Source organism: Equus asinus, chromosome X (assembly GCF_041296235.1).
Source record: "Equus asinus isolate D_3611 breed Donkey chromosome X, EquAss-T2T_v2, whole genome shotgun sequence".
Classification (NCBI taxonomy): Eukaryota; Metazoa; Chordata; class Mammalia; order Perissodactyla; family Equidae; genus Equus; species Equus asinus.
The window spans coordinates 35,229,304-35,247,555 of NC_091820.1; the positions used below are offsets into that span (position 1 = coordinate 35,229,304).

At 42.0% G+C, this 18,252-nt stretch overlaps 1 protein-coding gene and 1 non-coding gene across 5 annotated transcripts in view; one reads left to right on the forward strand and one right to left on the reverse strand.

Annotated features, from left to right (window-relative positions):
* PHF8 (PHD finger protein 8) overlaps window positions 1-9,996 on the reverse strand; it is a 112,874-nt gene extending 102,878 nt beyond the window's left edge. Inside the window, exons 1-2 of one of the 4 annotated variants that reach the window (XM_070502247.1) lie at window positions 9,693-9,996; window positions 8,313-8,502 (exon numbers count right to left, since the gene is read on the reverse strand). In XM_070502247.1, the coding sequence (XP_070358348.1) occupies window positions 8,313-8,410 (98 nt within the window). In that variant the 5' untranslated portion in view covers window positions 8,411-8,502; window positions 9,693-9,996. Of the gene's footprint in view, window positions 1-8,312; window positions 8,503-9,421; window positions 9,653-9,692 lie in introns of those variants that run through there. The other 3 variants (XM_070502245.1, XM_070502246.1, XM_070502243.1) reach the window with 3 other exon arrangements.
* Window positions 9,997-11,207: 1,211 nt separating this feature from the next.
* LOC123282755 (U6 spliceosomal RNA) lies at window positions 11,208-11,312 on the forward strand. The gene has a single exon (XR_006522996.1). It is a non-coding gene; the product is annotated as a U6 spliceosomal RNA (small nuclear RNA).
* The last annotated feature ends 6,940 nt before the right edge of the window (window positions 11,313-18,252 follow it).

An 18,252-nucleotide genomic window follows, 5' to 3' on the forward strand; every position in this document is an offset into this window, starting at 1 on the left:
CAAAAATTAACTCAAAATGGATTAAAGACCTAAATGTAAGACCTGAAACCACACAACTCCTAGAAGAAAATAGGAAAAGAGCTCCTTGACATGGATCTTGGCAATGATTTTTTTGGATATGACACCTAAAGTACAAGCAACAAAATCAAAAATAGACAAATGGGATCACATTAAACCTAAAAGCTTCTGCAAAGCGAAAGAAATGATCAACAAAATGAAAAGGCAACCTACAGAATGGGAGGAAAATATTTGCAAATCATTTATCGGATAGGGGGTTGATATTTAAAATACATAAAGAACTCATATAACTCAATAACCAAAAAACCAACAATCCAATTAAAAAATGGGCAGAGGAACTGAATAGACATTTTTAGAAAGAAGACATACAAATGGCCAACAGGTACATGAAAAGGTAGTCAACATCACTAATCATCAGGGAAATGCAAATCAAAAGCACAATGAGATATCACCTTACACCTGTTAGAACGGCTATCATCAAAAAGACAAGAGATAACAAGTGTTGGCATAGATATGGAGAAAAAGGAACCCTTGTGCACTGTTGGTGGGATTATGAATTGATACAGCCACTAAGAGTATGGAGGTTCCTCAAAAAATTAAAAATATAACTACAATATGATCCAACAATTCCACTTCTGGGTATATATACAAGGGAAATGAAATCATTATGTTAAAGAGATATCTGCACCCCCATATTCACTGCAGGATTATTCAGCGCATTGTTTACAATAGCCAAGTCATAGAAACAACCCAAGTGTCCATCAACACATGACTGGATAAAGAAAATGTGATACATACACATACACACACACAACTGAATACTATTCAGCCACAAACAAGAAGGAAATCCTGCCGTCTGCAACAACATGGGTGGACCTTGAGGGTATTATGCTAAGTGAAATAAGTCAGACAGAGAAAGACAAATATGTAATGATCTCACTTATATGTGGAATCTTAAAAAAAAACTGATAGAAAAATAGATCAAATTTGCGGTTACCAGAGGCATGGCTGTGGGAGGTGGGGGAATTCGATGAAGGTGGTCAAAAGATTAAACTTCTAGTTATAAGATAAACAAGTGCTGGGGGGGGTCCCGTGGCCAAGTGGTTAAGTTTACCTGCTCTGCTTCAGTGGCCCAGGGTTCACCAGCTCGGATCCTGGGTGCAGACCTACACACTGCTCATCAAGCCATGCTGTGGCAGCATCCCACATAGAAGAACTAGAATGACAGACAACTAGGATATACAACTATGTACTGGGGCATTGGGGAGAAAAAGAAAGAGGAAGATTGGCAACAGATGTTAGCTCAGGGCCAATCTTCCTTACCAAAAAAAGCCTGTCTTTAAAAAGAAAAAGTGTTGAGGATGTAATATACAATATGATGACTATAGTTAACAGGGCTGTATGGTATATTTGAAAGCTGCTAAGGGAGTAAATCCTAAAAATTCTCATCACAAGGAAAAAACTTTTCTTCTTTCTTTTTTTTGTATCTCTATCAGGCGATGTATGTTAACTAAACTTATTGTGGTAGTCATTTTGCAAAATATATAAGTCAAATCATTATGCTGTACACCTCAAACTCACACAGTGCTATATGTCAAATATACCTCAATAAAGCTGAAAGAAAAAAAGAAAATAGATTGAAAAAAATAGAGCTTCAGCAACCCATAAGACGAAAACAAAAGATAAACCCAAAGAAAACCACACCAAGAAATAGCATAATCAAACTCCTGAACACAAAAGACAAAGGAAAATCTTGAAAGCAGTGAGAGCGAAACAACACATTACCTAAAGGAGAACATCAAGTCCAATGACAGAAGATCTGTCATCAGAAACCATGAAGGTGAAAAAGAAGTAGCACAACAGTTTTCAAGTGCTGAAAGAAAAGAACTGGAAACCCAGAATCTGATATCAAGTGAAAAGATCCTTCAGGAATTCAAGAGAAATCAAGACATTCCTATATGAAGGAAAACTAAGAGTATCTGTTGCCAGCAGACCTATCCTAAAAGAATGGCTAAAGGAAGCTCTCTATACAGAAAGGGGATGATAAAAGAAAGAATCTTTGAGAACATCAGGAAGTAAGAGAAAACAAGGGAAAGAGTAAAAATATGGGTAAATACAATACACTTTTCTTCTTCTCTTGAGTTTTCTAAATCATATTTGATGGCTGAAGCAAAAATTATAACACTGTCTAATGTGGTTCTCAATGTACACAGAGGAAATATTTAAGATAATTATATTATAAATGGGAGCATAAAGGAATTTAAAGGGAAGTAAGGTTTCTACTCTACTCAAACTGGTAAAATGTCAATACCAGCTAACTGTGGTAAGTTATATATGTATTATGTTAATACATAGAGGAAGCATTGAACAAGCTATACAAAGAAATACACTCAAAAAACACTATGGATAAATCAAAATGGAATTCTAGAATAGGCATAAGTAACCCATAGGAAGGCAGGAGACAGAAAACAGAGAAAAGAACAGAGGGAACAAACAGAAAACAACAAACGACAGACTTAAGCCTTAACATATCAATAATTGCACTAAGTATGAATGGTCTAAATATACCAATTAAAAGAGATTGGCAGAGTGGATAAAAATAATACCAAAATACATGTTGTCTACAAGAAACTCACATAATATTAAATGACATAAGTTGGAAAAGGGATGAAAAAGATATACCATGCAACCTTTAACCAAAAGAAAGCAGGAGTGGCTATATTAATATCATATAAAGTAGACTTCCATGCAAAGAAAATTACCAGAGACAGAGAAGGACATTACATAATAATAAGAGTCAATCCACCAAGACATAGCAATCCTAAATGTATATGCATCAAACAAAGCTGCAAAATGTGAAGCAATAAATGATAGAACTCAAAAGAGAAATAGACAAATCAACAATTATAGCAAGACATTTCAACATCTCCTTCTCAACAACTGACTGAACAACTAGATAGAAAATCAGCAAGGACAGAGAAGAATTCAGCAACACCATCAACCAACAGGAGTAAATCTACATTTATAGAAAACTCCACCCAACAAAAGCAGGATACATATTCTTTTCAAGTGACCATGGAACATTTACCAAGACTGACCATATCCTGGGCCATAGAACAAATCTCAATAAATTTAAAGGAACTGAAACCATACAGAGTATATTCTCTGACTACTATGGAACCAAACCAGAAATCAATAACAGAATGATAAAGGAAAATCTACGAACACTTGGAAACTAAACAAAATACTTCCATATAATTCATAGGGCAAACGTGAAGTCTCTAAGGAAATTAAAAATTACATTGAACTACATGAAAAGGAAAACATATCAAAATTTGTGGGACACAGCTTAATCAGTACTAAGAGAGAAACTGGTAGCACTAAATGCTTACATTAGAAAACAGGACAAGTCTAAAATCAATAACCTAAGCTCCCACCTTAAGAAATTAGGTAAAGAGGGTCAAAATAAACCCAAAGCAAGCATAAGGAAGGACACAACAAAGTGCAGAAATCAATGAAATTGAAAATAGAAAGACAATAGAAAAAGTCAATGAAACAAAAAGATTGTTCTTTGAAAAGATCAATAAAACTGACAAACCTCTAGCAAGTCTGACAGAGAAAAAAAGAGAGAAGACACAAATTTTCAATATCAGGAATGAAATATCACCACAGAGCCAGCCTGCAGATATCAAAAGGATAATGAAGGAATACTATGAACAATTCTACATACTTAAATTTGACAACTTAGATGAAATGGATCAATTCCTTGGAAAGCACTAACTACCACAACATACCCAACATAAAATAGATAATTTGAATAGTCCTATACTATTAAATAAATTGAATTCATAATTTTAAAACTCTCCAAAAAGTTAAAGATTAGGCAGGGTGTTTAGCATAGTGACTGGCACATTAGCTAGTGCTCAATAAACAAGGGCCATTACCATTTTATTTATATCATCACAACCACTCTCAGGGAAATTGAGGCGTCACAGAGAAAATCCTTTGCTAAAAAGTAAGAGAGTCAAAATTTGAACCCAGATCTGAAGCCAGTGCCATTTCCTCTAGAGCTTAGAATACACACCACAGCCACCTCCTTGGGCATGTGCCAACCAATACTTCCTTTATAGACAGAAAAACTGTAAAAAGGTAAGGTTTTGCCAAAGCCCAAACATCAATAATGCTCACCAACTAACTTTCTCCACCAGTGTACAGCAATGATTCTCAAAAGTTAGGATGCATTAGAATCTACCGGTTTGTTAAAATATAGATTACTGGGTCTCAACCCAAGAATTTGCATTTTTAACAAATTCCCAGTTAATGAACTACACTTTGAAAACAACAATATACAGTAATGATATGTCAGCCCGCCCATCCCCCAACATCAGAAGCTGTCACGCTCCACAGAAAGGGAAGGAATTGAGACAGAATGTTGCTCTCGATCAGTGGTTCTGAGGGTGGCCTCCACTCATCTACTGAATCAGAAACCCTACAGGTGGGGCCTACCTATCTTGTCTTTTAATAGGTCTTCCAAGTGATTCTGATGCATGCTAAAGTTTGAGAACCACTGCTCTACAAATCAAAGTGTTTTTGCAAAACCCAGCCCTTTACAGCAGGAGAAATAGAGCTGTACCATCTTTTTACCACTTTTGAAAACCTGGGCTCTGAAGCCAGAAAATTCTAAGATCAAATACAGACTTAGAAAGTAACTGAACCTCCATGAATTCCAGATTCTCACCAGCAAAATGGAATAGTTGCCTTCCTTGCTATAACCTTTCCAGGAAGTAATTTGGCATTACTAATCCCTAACTGGACTTTAAGAAATGTAGTCTATGAAGTCATCAGAGATGTGAACAGACTGATATCACCTATAGGCATTTACAGGCTTAACTGCTGTGAGCAACCACAAAAAGAGCACAATATTTGGTAATTTTCAATCATGCTGAAGTACAAACTTAAATGGAGCACTGTGCACCTAGTGTGTGTGTGTGAGAGCCAGCGAGCAATGCACTGAGTAAGCAAGACCAACCACCCACCAAGGACCTGATTCTCAGCTGGCTCCCTTGTTCTCTGGCTGCCCATACAGAGAAGCATAAGAAGAGATAAAAACTTGGTTTCTTTCACAGAAAAAAATAAGGCAGCTAGTTTGCGTCAGGGTGTACACAGAAATACAGGACTCACCACAGAAATGTGATTAAGGGGGTGCCTGGCTCATAAACTCATTTCCACAATTGTAATTTTGGAATTCTTAAAGGCCTCAGTGGTGTTCCTTGTAAACGTAAAATCTCTACTGTGCAAAGGTGTTCACCATGATGTTTTTCTTTTTGTTTTAACCAGCACTCACATCAAAATGCAAAACATTTCCAGAACCCCCAAAGTTCCCCTCACATCACAATATTATTTATAATATAAAAAAGTAGAAATAACATAAGTATCCAACCCAGAGGAAATGATGGAGTAACTGATGACACATACATACGGTGGGATATCAGAAATCAGGTTTAGATGAGTATTTAATTACCTGGTAAAATACATTATAATGTTAAGTAGGAATAAAAGTCAGGTTACAAAATGGTATTTATAACACAATCCCATGTTGTAAAAATAGTGTATTCTAAGTCAAATGACAGGAGTTAACGCAACAAAAAATTTAACAGTGGACTGTGATGGATATTAGACCCATAGGTAATTTTTTATTTCCTTCTTTACTCTTTTTGTATATTTTCTACAATGAGCATGTCTCACCTATATAAATCAGGAAAAAATTTAAAACATTATTTAAAAAAGAAATATCTAACTTTCAAGGCTGAGCATGGATTGAGATAATTTATACAAAGTCGCTGTCATGAGGCGTGGCACATACTAAGCACTCAGGAAGCACATGTTCCTGTTTCCTGTTCCCAGACTGTGGAGTTAGGGTCTCTATATGGAGGGAAGGAGTTCACTTTCCAGGTTTGAACCTACGCACTTCCCACACAATCCAAAGAAAGACCACAGGCAATAGCTTTTTTCAAGAAGACACTCATTCGTTCGTTCAAAAATGTACTCAGTATCTGTTACATGTTTAGCGTTGAACTAGGGGATATGAAAAGTGAAAAGATATCTCTGCCCTCAGGTAGCTCTGACTAATGAGTGACACAGATGTATTTATAACTATGACATGATGAAATAATTACTTTCCATAAGGATGTACACAAAGTACAATGGGAACCCAAAGGAAGGATGCCTTTTACAGAGGAGGTATGCTGTGAATCGTAAAAGGGAGGACATTAGTAGGAATAGCATGTGCAAAGACAAAGTGGCATAAAGGAGTGTAAAAATTTCCCAGAACTATAAGTAGTTCAGTCTTGTTGGACATAAAGAACAAGGGAGGAGGAATGTGGGAAATGAGACTGATCAAGTAGATCACAAAAGGTCTTGTTTGTCACACAAAGAGACGGAATTTTTTTCCGTAGGGGAACCACCCAAAGAATTTTAAGCACAGGAGTGACTTGATCAGCACTAGCAAAGATACCAGGAATCCTGAAAGATATCTTAATCCCCACTTATTTCCAGGGGAAAGGAAGAGGCTCCATCCTCTAAGCCTCTCCCCTCTTAAATGAAATAATATGAGGCACTAAACAGAACTCTACACCTGGCAAACAGTAAATACTCAATGAAGATCAGTTGAGTATGAATTTGGATGTGCTGTATGGGACAGTCCCTGCTGAGGGCAGAACTTTAGCAGCACCAGCACCTTCAGTTTGGTCTTGGGTATGATAATAGGAATAATTCCTTTGGAAGGGACTAGTGACAAATGAAAATTCTAGAAACTAACAACATTCAACAGGAGGAGGTAGCCACATACTGCTTTGTTGTACAGTAGTCCCCCCTTATCCACAGTCAACTGCAGTCTGAACATATTAAATGGAAAATTCCAGAAATAATTCATAGGTTTTAAATTGCATGCCGATCTGAATAGCATGATGAAATCTCACGCCATCCTGCTCTGTCCCACCTGGGTGCAAATTATCCTTTTGTCCAGCTTACCCACCTTGTATACACTACCCACCCATTAGTCTCTTAGTAGCCATGTCGGTTATTAAATTGATTATCGAGGTATTGCAGTGCTTCTGTTCAAGTAACCCTTATTCTATTTAATGGCCCCAAAGTGCAAAGAGTAGTGATGCTGGCAACTTGGATGTGCCAAAGAGAAGCTGTGAAGTGATTCCTCTAAGTGAAAAGGTGAAAGTTCTCGACTTAATAAGGGAAGCAAAAAAAATCCCACGCTGAGGTTGCTAACATCTACCACAACTTTATTGTTAAATTGTTCTATTTTATTATTAGTTATCGCTGTTAATCTCTTACCATGCCTAATTTATAAATTAGACTTTATCATAGGTATGTATGTAAAGGAAGAAACACAGTATACGTAGGGTTTGTTGCCATCTGCAGTTTCAGGCATCTACTGGGGGTCTTGGAGCATATCCCTCGTGGATAAGGGGGGCCTACTGTACTCCACGGCACAAATCCCTCTCATGGTTTTCTTTCCATAGCTGGGATTTAGGTCTCAGTAATGGGATAATATTACAGTTTTATTCCACACACTAACCTCTCTGGAATCCTGGGTGACAGGTGCTTATGTGCACACATAGTTAACTGGAGGGGATTTATTAGTGGTTTTATTCCTGCTGCTTTATTCTCTTCTGCTTGATTCAATTTAGTTGGATGGTTCTGCAGATAAATACTGTAGAAATAAAATACTATTGCATTGCTGCCTCCATTTATTGAGTGCATGCAAAATGCTTTAAATAATCAGGAAGGGTGTATTAGATATATTTTATAGGTGAAGACAATGAGGCTCAGAGAGGCAAAGTAACTCATCCAAGGTTACTCTGATAGCAAGTTGCAAAACCACAACTCAAATCTTCCTTTGTTGGACTCAAATATCTCAAAAACACAGTACTGTCTCCTCCAAAGCCAGTGTCTGAGGCAAAACAACACTGCCAGAATACAAAGATGATACTTTCTTTGTGGCTGAAAAGAAAATATTTTCTAAACAAAAAATACAAAAGAAGGGTGCAAAGAAAAAATACATATGGAAGAAAGGGAGAAATCCGAGAACAATGTCAGTTAAGCCCTAGTCTGCAAGGAAGGACGTAAGAACCTGGGTCTGGGAGGTGGGCTGGGGCTAATTCTCTACAAGAGAGGGGAAAAAAGTTTCTGAGCGAGAACCTAAAAACAGAGCTGAGAAAGGAGCGCACAAGTGAGCACCTGGCCACTGCACCCTGTCCAGCCTGGCCTGCCCTTCTTACCTGCCGTGAAACCAGTCCTGGCACATGTCACACTCGATCATGAAGCGGGTCACATCGTAAGGCAGCCGGCAGAGGCAATACACCGGCACCGAGGCCATCTTCGCCGAGCCTTGGAGCGTTCTGCGGCGGGCCGGGTTCTTAACGTCAAGAAGAGCAGGAGGTGGCAGCACGCGTCCTTTCTGGACGATGGCTGAGCACAAACAACACTTTTTAAAGAGTGAATCAGGTCCCCCAGGGTACCAACCCTCAGTTCACAAATGGGCAGTTACTGCTGCTGGGATGCAACACAGCTGGTGCGGCTGTAGGGGGCAATCGGAGAAAGTCCACTGGCCTCCAGAATTTCTTTAACAAATAAATAACGGCACTCTGCCGTCGAGGCTTTTTTTAATCCCTACCTCCTTCGGCCCCCAGAGTCAGTGATAACTTCTTTCCGGGTTTCAGGGAAATATCTGACGTCTTTTTAGGAAGCTTCTTTAATCCCTCACTGCACCCTCTCCTTGCCCGCAACCTTGCTTCCCAGGGCTCTCTATTATGACGTAAATCATAGCCTAAAGAATGAGGCTGGGGGTACCTCAGAAAAAGCCCCTTCTCTCACCCCCAAAATAGGGGCACCTAGAGAGAGATAAGGGATCCCTGGAAGTCGGCTCAGATTACTCGAAAATTACCTCGATGCCTTCAGGAACAAGGCAGACAAGACTAGTTGCCCAACTCAAATCACAGTTCTGGGGTTTCGGTCTGAGAGTTTAAATGATCTCCTTCACTCTCAAAATCATTCCATCCCCGACCAGTCGGGAGTCTCATCACTCTAACAACTGAAATAAATTTCCATCTCAAAACTGATCAGATCCTCTTCTACTTCAAAGACGACAGGGTTCTCGCTGCACCCCTGAACCTAAAAAGGATCTTTTCAAGACCCCTGCAACTGATTAGAATTTCCCCACACTCCTGCAACTAAGCAAAGATTTTTTCTTTCCACTGCTCGCAAACTGGCAGGAATCTCCTCACAGCTCCCTCAAAATGACGAGAGCTCCCTTGTCCCCCAGAACTGACAGGGATCTCATTGTAGATCCCAAAACTGACAGAATATCCTTGCAGCCCCCGAAACTTACGAGAATCTCTTCACGCCTCCCAAACTGACAGGAACCTCCTCACACCCCAAACCTGACAAGAATGCCTTCGGTCTCGACCCCTACAGGGACCTCCTCATCCGCAAAGCCGCGGGGATTCCTGACGCCCGCGGAGCTCAGTCCCACCGACGCGCCGGGGCCGGGCTGGCTCCGGGGCCGCTCGGCGCCTCGCTCAGCGGAGGCTGGGCCAGCAGTTCCGGCCCCACCGGCGGCGCGCGCCGAATTCTGGGATCGTCACGGCAACGCTGCGAACCTTGCTCGCCTTCCCCTCGTACCGCCCGCTGGGGCGCGCGGCCCGGGCCGCCCGGTGGTGCTTCAGGCCAGCTTTCTCCACAGCTCTGCCCCGGGCCCAGCCGTTCGGGCCTACTGGAGACCGCGGCTCAGGCCTACTCCGGCGGCCGCCCGGCGACCGGGCGAGCGGCGTTGTCGCTAGGCCGGCAGGAGATCGCCGCGAGCAAACCAACAAGGAATGAGATGAACCGGCAAGCCAGGGCGGAGAAAAACGGCCCGGAAAGTCGCCGGGAGAAGCCCGGTGGCGGTGGTGGGCAATTCGGAGTAGTCAATAAAGTTTATTCAAAACAACGAGGAAGTTGAGGCGGAGAGGGGAGGAGAAATATGGGGTAAACAGCTACCATGTTGAGAGTGGCGGCGTCGCTGCGGAGAGGCGACCCGACCGCCATCTTATGAGGGCCGGGCGCACGAGGGAACCGCGGCAAAGGCGGGGAAGCGAGAGCCGCCAGCTCCCGCGTGACGCCATCAGGGGCGGAGCGCCACCTTGAGAAACGGGAGGCGGGGGTCGGCTGCTTTTGGACCCGCTCGTCTCTCCTAGGTACCCAATCGATGCCGAGGACTTTGAAGTGAGAGGCGGGGAAGCCGCCATGTTAAGCGAGGCAGTCGCCTGGCTCCATTTTGAGTGTGGCCAGACCTTTGCCAGGCTTCCTATTCCTGCGGGTAAGCAGGGAATGAAGCACCCCCCTCCGCCACCACAAACACACTGCTCCTCCCCAGCCTTCTCCTATGAGAAGAGGTGAACTCTGTGACTGCAAACTGCAAAATTAATAGGTGGCGGCTGGGACAGGCTTGGGCCAGAGTAGAGGCGGAGTGCTCACGGTGGCTCCCGTTTATTGAGCCCCTTAAGCGCGCTCACGCGGTCTTCGAGTCGTTTATTCTTCACCCTATAAGGAAAGCTCTGTTACTATCCCCAAGTGAGGGCACGGGCTTAGGGAAGCCAAGTGGCTTGAGTTTCAGAGCCAGGAAGTTGAACTTTGCACCCTCAACTACCCCCGCATTCTGTACTCGGTCCTTTGCTCCTAGTTCCTCCGTAAAGCTTATGTCAACTTCCCAGCTCCCTCTGAACTGTCTCTTCCTTGACCCGCACTGGTTCAGTTCAGATACAGTTAAAGGATCTCCATGCACATATCCCATGATTTTCTGACGACAGCCTGAGGGTGGGGTGGGAGAAGAGAGTGAGTGAATGGAACTCCACACACATGCTTCAAGATGGCGCTGGTTTTCTCAGACATTCTGGAATATTGTCTAGGAATCCTCTTACTATTGCATTGTTTCAAAGGGTCCCACCGCTTTGAAGAAGAAAATGTGTGTGTGCGCACTAGTTGCCAAAGTGATGGTGGGTTAGGACCTGGGGATACAGTGGTGAAAAGAGAGACTGCAGTGGGAAATTGACAGCCATGTGGGAAACAAGCTTGAAAATAAACAATTGGACTGCAATATCCAGTAAGCTTTTTTAGCTTCACAAGGAGGCAGGAGGGTGTTGGCTTCAGCAGCACATATATTAAAATTGGAAAGACAGAGAAGATTAGCATGGCCCCTGCACAAGGATGATATGCAAATTCATGAAGAGTTCCATAATAAAAAGTAGAGGGAGAAGGTGGCAGGAGGGAGGAGGCTTGTTGCATTAGTCACGGAAAAAAAGGATGAGGCCTGAATCAGGATAATTGCAGCAGGGGTAGAAACGGACCAGATAAAGTGGGGTATTTTGGAAGTTGAATAGGCAGAGCTTGGGGACTAATTGAAAATAGTGAGTCTGTGAGTGAAAGGAGTGTGAGTTCATTTCTGGGTTGCATGTCAGAGTGGATGATGGTGCCATTGACAGAGCCGGGATACACAAAGGAAAAGCAGTTTTGGTGGGGAAGAAGAGACTAAGTTCAGTTTGGAGTATGTTGAGTTAAGGTGTATGTGGAACATTAATTCACTCACCCAGCAATTCTTTATTGAGCATCTACTATGCACCAGGCACTGTGTAATGGTGGGCCCTCCAGAACCAGTTCACCTGACCTCATCTTATCAACAGAGTAATTAAGAGTGGGTTTTCAGGAACTGAGAACCCTTGCCCAGTTCAGGCCAGTTGAGACCACCAACCCATTGACTAGGCCTATGTCTAGTGACCTTTTTGATGTCAAGGAGCTAAAAACTCCACCCTCAGATCATGGTAATGCTGCCATTTTGTGAACATGCTTCCTATGAAGAGGCATGAAGCTTGACTACGCTTGCACAGATCATCAGTTACCTCACTTTTCCTTACCTCCAATCATCTATTCCCACACTTCAGACCATCTTGCCCCCTACCCCATAAATATCGCTGAGTCTCCATTTTCGGGGAGGTGGATTTGAAATTCCTCCCCCTTCCTCACTTGCCTGCCTTGTGATTAAATCCTCTCTCTGCTGCAATCTCACTGTCTTAGTGATTGGCTTTCTGGGCAATAGGCAGAAACAAACCTGGTTTGGTAACAACTGTGCTAGGTGCTGAGGATGTAGTGGTAACCCAGATAAGTTCCTGGTCTTCCTTGTGCTGACATTCTACTGGGGGATCAGTCAATAATCAAATGAGTACAATTTCATTCATATATTAATTGAGCACTTCCTATATACCAGGCACTGTTGTAGGCACTGGGGATTCAGAAAAACTCCCTGCCCTCCTGTGATTCACATTCCAGCGAAGGAGACAGACAATAAAGTGAGTCAAGTAAGAAGATTTCAGATTGCAGTGAGTGCTATGAAGAAAATAGAACAAGTTATGGCATGACGATTTGGAAGATGGAAGGTAGTCTATTTTAGATAGGGTAGTCAAGGAAGGCCTCTTGGAGAAGGTGATGTGTGAGCTGAGAGCTGAATAAGAAGAACTGGCCAGGGACAGAGCAGAAGGAATAAAAAGTGCAAAATCCCTAGTGTCATGGCGGGGGGGGGGGGGGGGGGGGGGGCAGTTCAGGGCACCCTCTCCAATAACATTTATGTTGGACCAAGCATTTATGATGGACTGGGCTGGGTACAGCTTGGGGTGGGGGTCTCCAGACATGAGTAAGAGACCCTGTATATACCCTTAAGAAGTATACAATCCAATGAAGGAGGTAAGGTTCAATGAATAACAAGGCTGAAAAAGGTCAAACCCTAAGTCTGTCTAGAGGTATGAGCAACATGTGTGGGAACAGAGAGCCACAATTAACTCAAATATGTTCAGTGAGTGTGTCGGAAAAATCTTCATAGGAGATGGCATTTGACCCAGGTACAGTGGTACTCACCCCTAAAAGTTCCTCCCCAGTGTTCTTAGGAGGTGAGGTGGGGGTGCTAAAGGATAATGGGGAAGGCAAAGCTGTCAGGGGGCTGAATCTGAGACAGTGAGATTTGCTAGCAAAGGAACTGTTTGCACTGCCATGGATGGGAGGCAGCTGGTTGCTGCCCTGGAAATGTGTGTTCCAGTTGTGTCTCTCATAGCGTCAGTGCACAATCCGAACTGGGTGCCATAATACAAGGTGTCCCTGGAAACCTTCCTCCTCTACCCCACCTCCACTTGACAATTGTAAACATTTATTTTTAATTTCACAGGCAATAGTATATACATTCCCATTGTAAACATTCAAACAGGGTGAAGATCTTCCTGACCACCGCTCAATCCCTGCTTTTATTTCCATAGAGGGAACCTCAGCAAGCTCTTTTCCAATTCATCTTTCTGCATATATGTACATCTAAGTGTTGAGATGAAAAATGATGAGGGCTAAAGTAAGCTATAAAATAGATGAGGAAAAGGGAAAAAATATAAGAAGATATACAGATGGCCAACAGGCACATGAAAAGATGTGGAACATCACTAGAGAAATGCAAATCAAAATCACAATGAGCTATCACCTCACACCCATCAGAATGGCTATTATTAAAAAGACAAGAAATAAGTTTTGGTGAGGATGTGGAGAAAACAGAATTCTCATACACTGCTGGTGGGAATGTGAATTGGTGCAGCCACTGTGGAAAACAGTATGGAAATTCCCCAAGAATTAAAAATAGAACTACTATATGATCCAGCTATTCCACTTCTGGGTATTTATCCAAAGAATATGAAAACACTAATTTGAAAAGTTATGTGCACCCTTATGTTCATTGCAGCACTATTCACAATAGCCAAGACTTGGAAGCAATCTAAGTGCCCATGAATAGATGAATGGATAAAGAAGATGTGGGGTGTATATATACAACGGAATACTATTCAGCCATAAAAAAGATGAAATCTTGCTATATGCAACAGCATGGATGGACCTTGAGGATATTATGCAAAGTGAAATAAGTCAGACGGAGAAAGACAAATACCATATGATTTCACTCATATGTGGAAGATAAACAACAACAACAAACAAACACAGATACAGAGAACAGATTGGTGGTTACCAGAGGAGAAAGAGGTGGGGAGAGGGCGAAAGGGGCAAAGGGGCATACGTGTACGGTGACAGATGGAAACTAGACTGTTGGTGGTGAACATGATGTAGTCTATACAGAAGTCAAGATATGGTGATGTACACCTGAAACCTATATTTTATAAACCAATGTTACCTCAATAAAGGTAGATAGATAAATAATGAATAAAAAGGCGGGGAGGGGCCGGCCCCGTGGCCAAGTGGTTGAGTTCGTGCACTGCGCTTCGGCGGCCCAGGGTTTCGCCGGTTCAAATTCTGGGTGCGGACATGGCACTACTCATCGGGTCACGCTGGGGGAGCATCCCACGTGCCACAACTAGAAGGACCCACAACTAAAAATACACAACTATGTACCGGGGGCCTTTGGGGAGAAAAAGGAAAAAATAAAATCTTAAAAATAAGTGGGGGCAGGGGAATGAAGAAAAATTTCATGGGGAAGAACAGGCTTGCTCCAAAACAGACTTGAAAGTACAAGGACAGTGAAAACAAAAGACAAAATAATGACATTATCTGAAAATTTACTGTGTGCTAAGAACTGTTCTAAACTCTTTATGTGCATTAACACACTTAATCCTTACAGCAACCCTAAGAGGTAGTACTACTGCTATCCTCATTTTATGGATGAAGAAGCTGAGTATAGAGGCTTTAAATCACTTGCTCAAGGTCACATAGCTAGTATGTATACAAGCTGGGGTTCCTGGCAATATAGGTCCAGAGTCCAGGCTCTTCACGACTCCATTATACCACTGCTGTGGATTTAACAGCAACTGGAGACTGACATCCATGCAATGGGAGAAGGCGATCAACAGTTCTTTGCATAATTTGAATCACAGAAGCAAAACTTGATTTACACTAACTTGGAATAAAAACTAACACTATAGTCCCCCAGGTGCCAGACTAAGTAACTGAGAACACCAACCCACTCCTCTAGGGCCAGCTTTAGGGGGTATGCCACCTGTGCAGAGCTCTGCTCCCAGAAGGGGCTGCAGGCTTGGTTTAATGCTCTGCTGTCGCTGTCTTGAAATTCTTATAATTTTATCTTTGTACCTGTGTCTTGTAAATGTAGTCCAGTGTGACAATGGAGCACACACATGAGCAGAAGAGATGCACTGGGTGGCAGTGCACACAGCCTGTGGGCACGGCAGGTGGTGTGCATGCTGAGCAGTTGGTCAGGCCGCCTGGCATGCACAAGTACATCTTGGGCAGTCCAGGCCACCATGGGGCCCAGGGGGGGACGTTGGGCCACTGACAACAGTGGTAAGGAGCAGCGGTAGTGTCGGTGGCGATAGCCCTGAAAGAAAGGATGGCCTCTGCATGGGGGCAGTGATGGGACCCGTGGTGACAGGCAATCTTGCCCTTGTGTCACCAGAGCCTGTCCCTGCAGCATCTGCACAAATAGTAACTCTGGCCTGAGCACTGAGACAGGAACTGCTGGTGCTCAGGCAGTAAACTTTGCCAGTAAATTATTACAAAATAAAAGTGTACCCATGGATATTGCAGTAAAACACATCAGAGGGTTATTAGAATTCTTTGAAGAGTTTAGAATCTCTAGTTTTGAAAACTGGTGCAACATTGCAAAGCGTATATCCACAGGCTTAGAAATGGAAATTAAATTTAAAGACCATCACATTAGACACATTAGACAAAAAGCTTTGGGTGAACCAATTATTAATGAGGAAAACAATTTAAAAGTGTTTTCCTTGTACTTGAATATACAGTGGTAGAATGCATAAAACAGACATTTTGAATTATAAATAAATCATGAAGGCATTTTCCATTTCTTTTATGACCTTGTCTTAGTCTGTTCAGGCTTCTATAACAAAAATGCCATAGACTGGGTGGCTAATAAAAATTTATTTCTCCCAGTTCTGGAGGCTAAAAGTCCAAGATCAAGGCGCTGGCAGACTCAGTGTCTGGTGAGAGCCTGCTTTATGGTTCATAGATGGCCATCTTCTGGCAGTGTTGTGAACGCGGTGAAGGAGCTCTTCAGGGGTCTCTTTTTTTTTTTTTAAGATTTTATTTTTTCCTTTTTCTTCCCAAAGCTCCCTGGTACATAGTTGTATATTCTTCATTGTGGGTCCTTCTAGTTGTGGCATGTGGGATGCTGCCTCAGCGTGGTTTGATGAGTGGTGCCATGTCCGCGCCCAGGATTTGAACCAACGAAACACTGGGCCACCTGCAGCAGAGCGCGCGAACTTAACCACTCGGCCATGGGGCCAGCCCCTTCAGGGGTCTCTTTTATAAGGACACTAATCTCATTCATTAGGGCTCTTCTCTCAAACCTAATCACCTACCGAAGATCACACCAGGGGCTAGGATTTCAACATATGGATTTTGGGGGGAAACATTCATTCAGTCTCTAGCAGACCTCCACAGTTACAGGAAACGTCAGAGGAAACATTAAATGCCATTGTATAAATTTATATTTAAAATTAGATTCAGACTTACACAAAACTGATTTGTATAAAGAGTTAAATCTTTTTAGAAAAATTATTCCACAAGAATCATTAGCTCTAGAGCCAGCCCTAATGGCCTAGTGGTTAAAGTTTGGTGCTCTCACCGCTTCCGCTGGTCACAGAACCACACCACTCATCTGTCAGTTGCCATGCTGTAGTGGTGGCTCACATAGAAGAACTAGAAGGAATTATGACAAGGATATAAGGATATACAACCATGCACTGGGGCTTTGGGGAGGAAAAAAAAAAGAGTAAGATGGGCAAGAGATGTTAGCTCAGGGCGAATCCTTCTCTGCAAAAAAAAAAAAAAAAAAAAAAAAAAGAACCATGAGCTCTAGACACATCAAAATTTGTATTTTGAAATAATTCATCAGAAATCTATCACAATGTTGTCACAGCCTACAAGAAACAGCACTAGTAACAGTTGGATCAGCAGAAAGCTCCTTCTCAAAATGAAAAGTTATCAAGTATTATTTGCCACCTTGTGACTGAGTTTGCTTTCAATTATATTGGTTGAAAACAGAGTTGCTAAAAACTAAATTTGGATGACTAAATAATTGAATTTGCAGAAAAGTAAGCCATAAAAATCTTATGATCAATCAAGATATCACATTTGTAACATGTTATTTATTATATAAATTATGATAAAAATGCTACTCTGCAATTTGTAAGTTTATGCTGTTATTCATGTATCATTATTATGTTTTATAAGTAATAAAATAGTTTTAAATGGAAAAACTTTATATTTTAGTACTGTTAACTGTGCTTCTTGCTTCTCCCCTGATTTTTGAACAAGGAGCCCTCCATTTTCATTTTGCACTGGGCCCCAGAAATTATGTAGCAGCCTCCCACTCCTGGCTGGATGGTAATTGTGAGGTGATTTGAGGGAATTGTAGCCACTTAGTCTCACTGCTCTAACCAAACTCCTCTCCACTGGGAGTGAGGGGAGAGGGAGGAGTGGCTAGATACAGGATGACAACATAGAAATATGGAGATTAGTGTAGATGTTTATCATTTTCACGTGAACAGGATCATACGGTCCATATTATTTGACCAATTGCTTTCTTCACTTGGCAATATGTCTTGGAGATCTTTGTACCAAAAAAAGAAAAATCACCCTTGTTCTCTTTTTGAATTCTTATTCAGGGAATTCCATAATTTGGATGGATCTTGATTTATTTCTACACTACCCTGATGGATATTTAAAGTGATTTTATTTTTCACTAATACAGAGCTTCAGTGAACATAGTGGTAGGGGCCTCCTTGTGCACAGGCGTGTTTCTCCAGGTGGACACTCGCAAGTGGTTTGCTGGGCCATGGGGTATGGACATTTTCAAATTTAATACATACTGCCATGGCCTTTCAAAAGCACTATGCCAATTTTCACTCCCATCAGCAATGTATCTTCATATTTCCTAAGACTCTGAGCTTTAAATTGTTTGCCAATCTGATAGATGAAAAAAATGGTAACTCGTATTTGTTTATTTTTTAATTTGCGTTCTCCCTTCACTAGTGAAGTTGAGCGTCTTTTCCTATGATGTTCATTGGCCCATCCTCTGTGAACCGTTTGTTTGTAACCTTTGCCTAATTTTTCTTACAGGGTTGTTTTGTCTTTTCCTTATTGAGTTGTGTCATTTATATTTCTGGATATTAACTC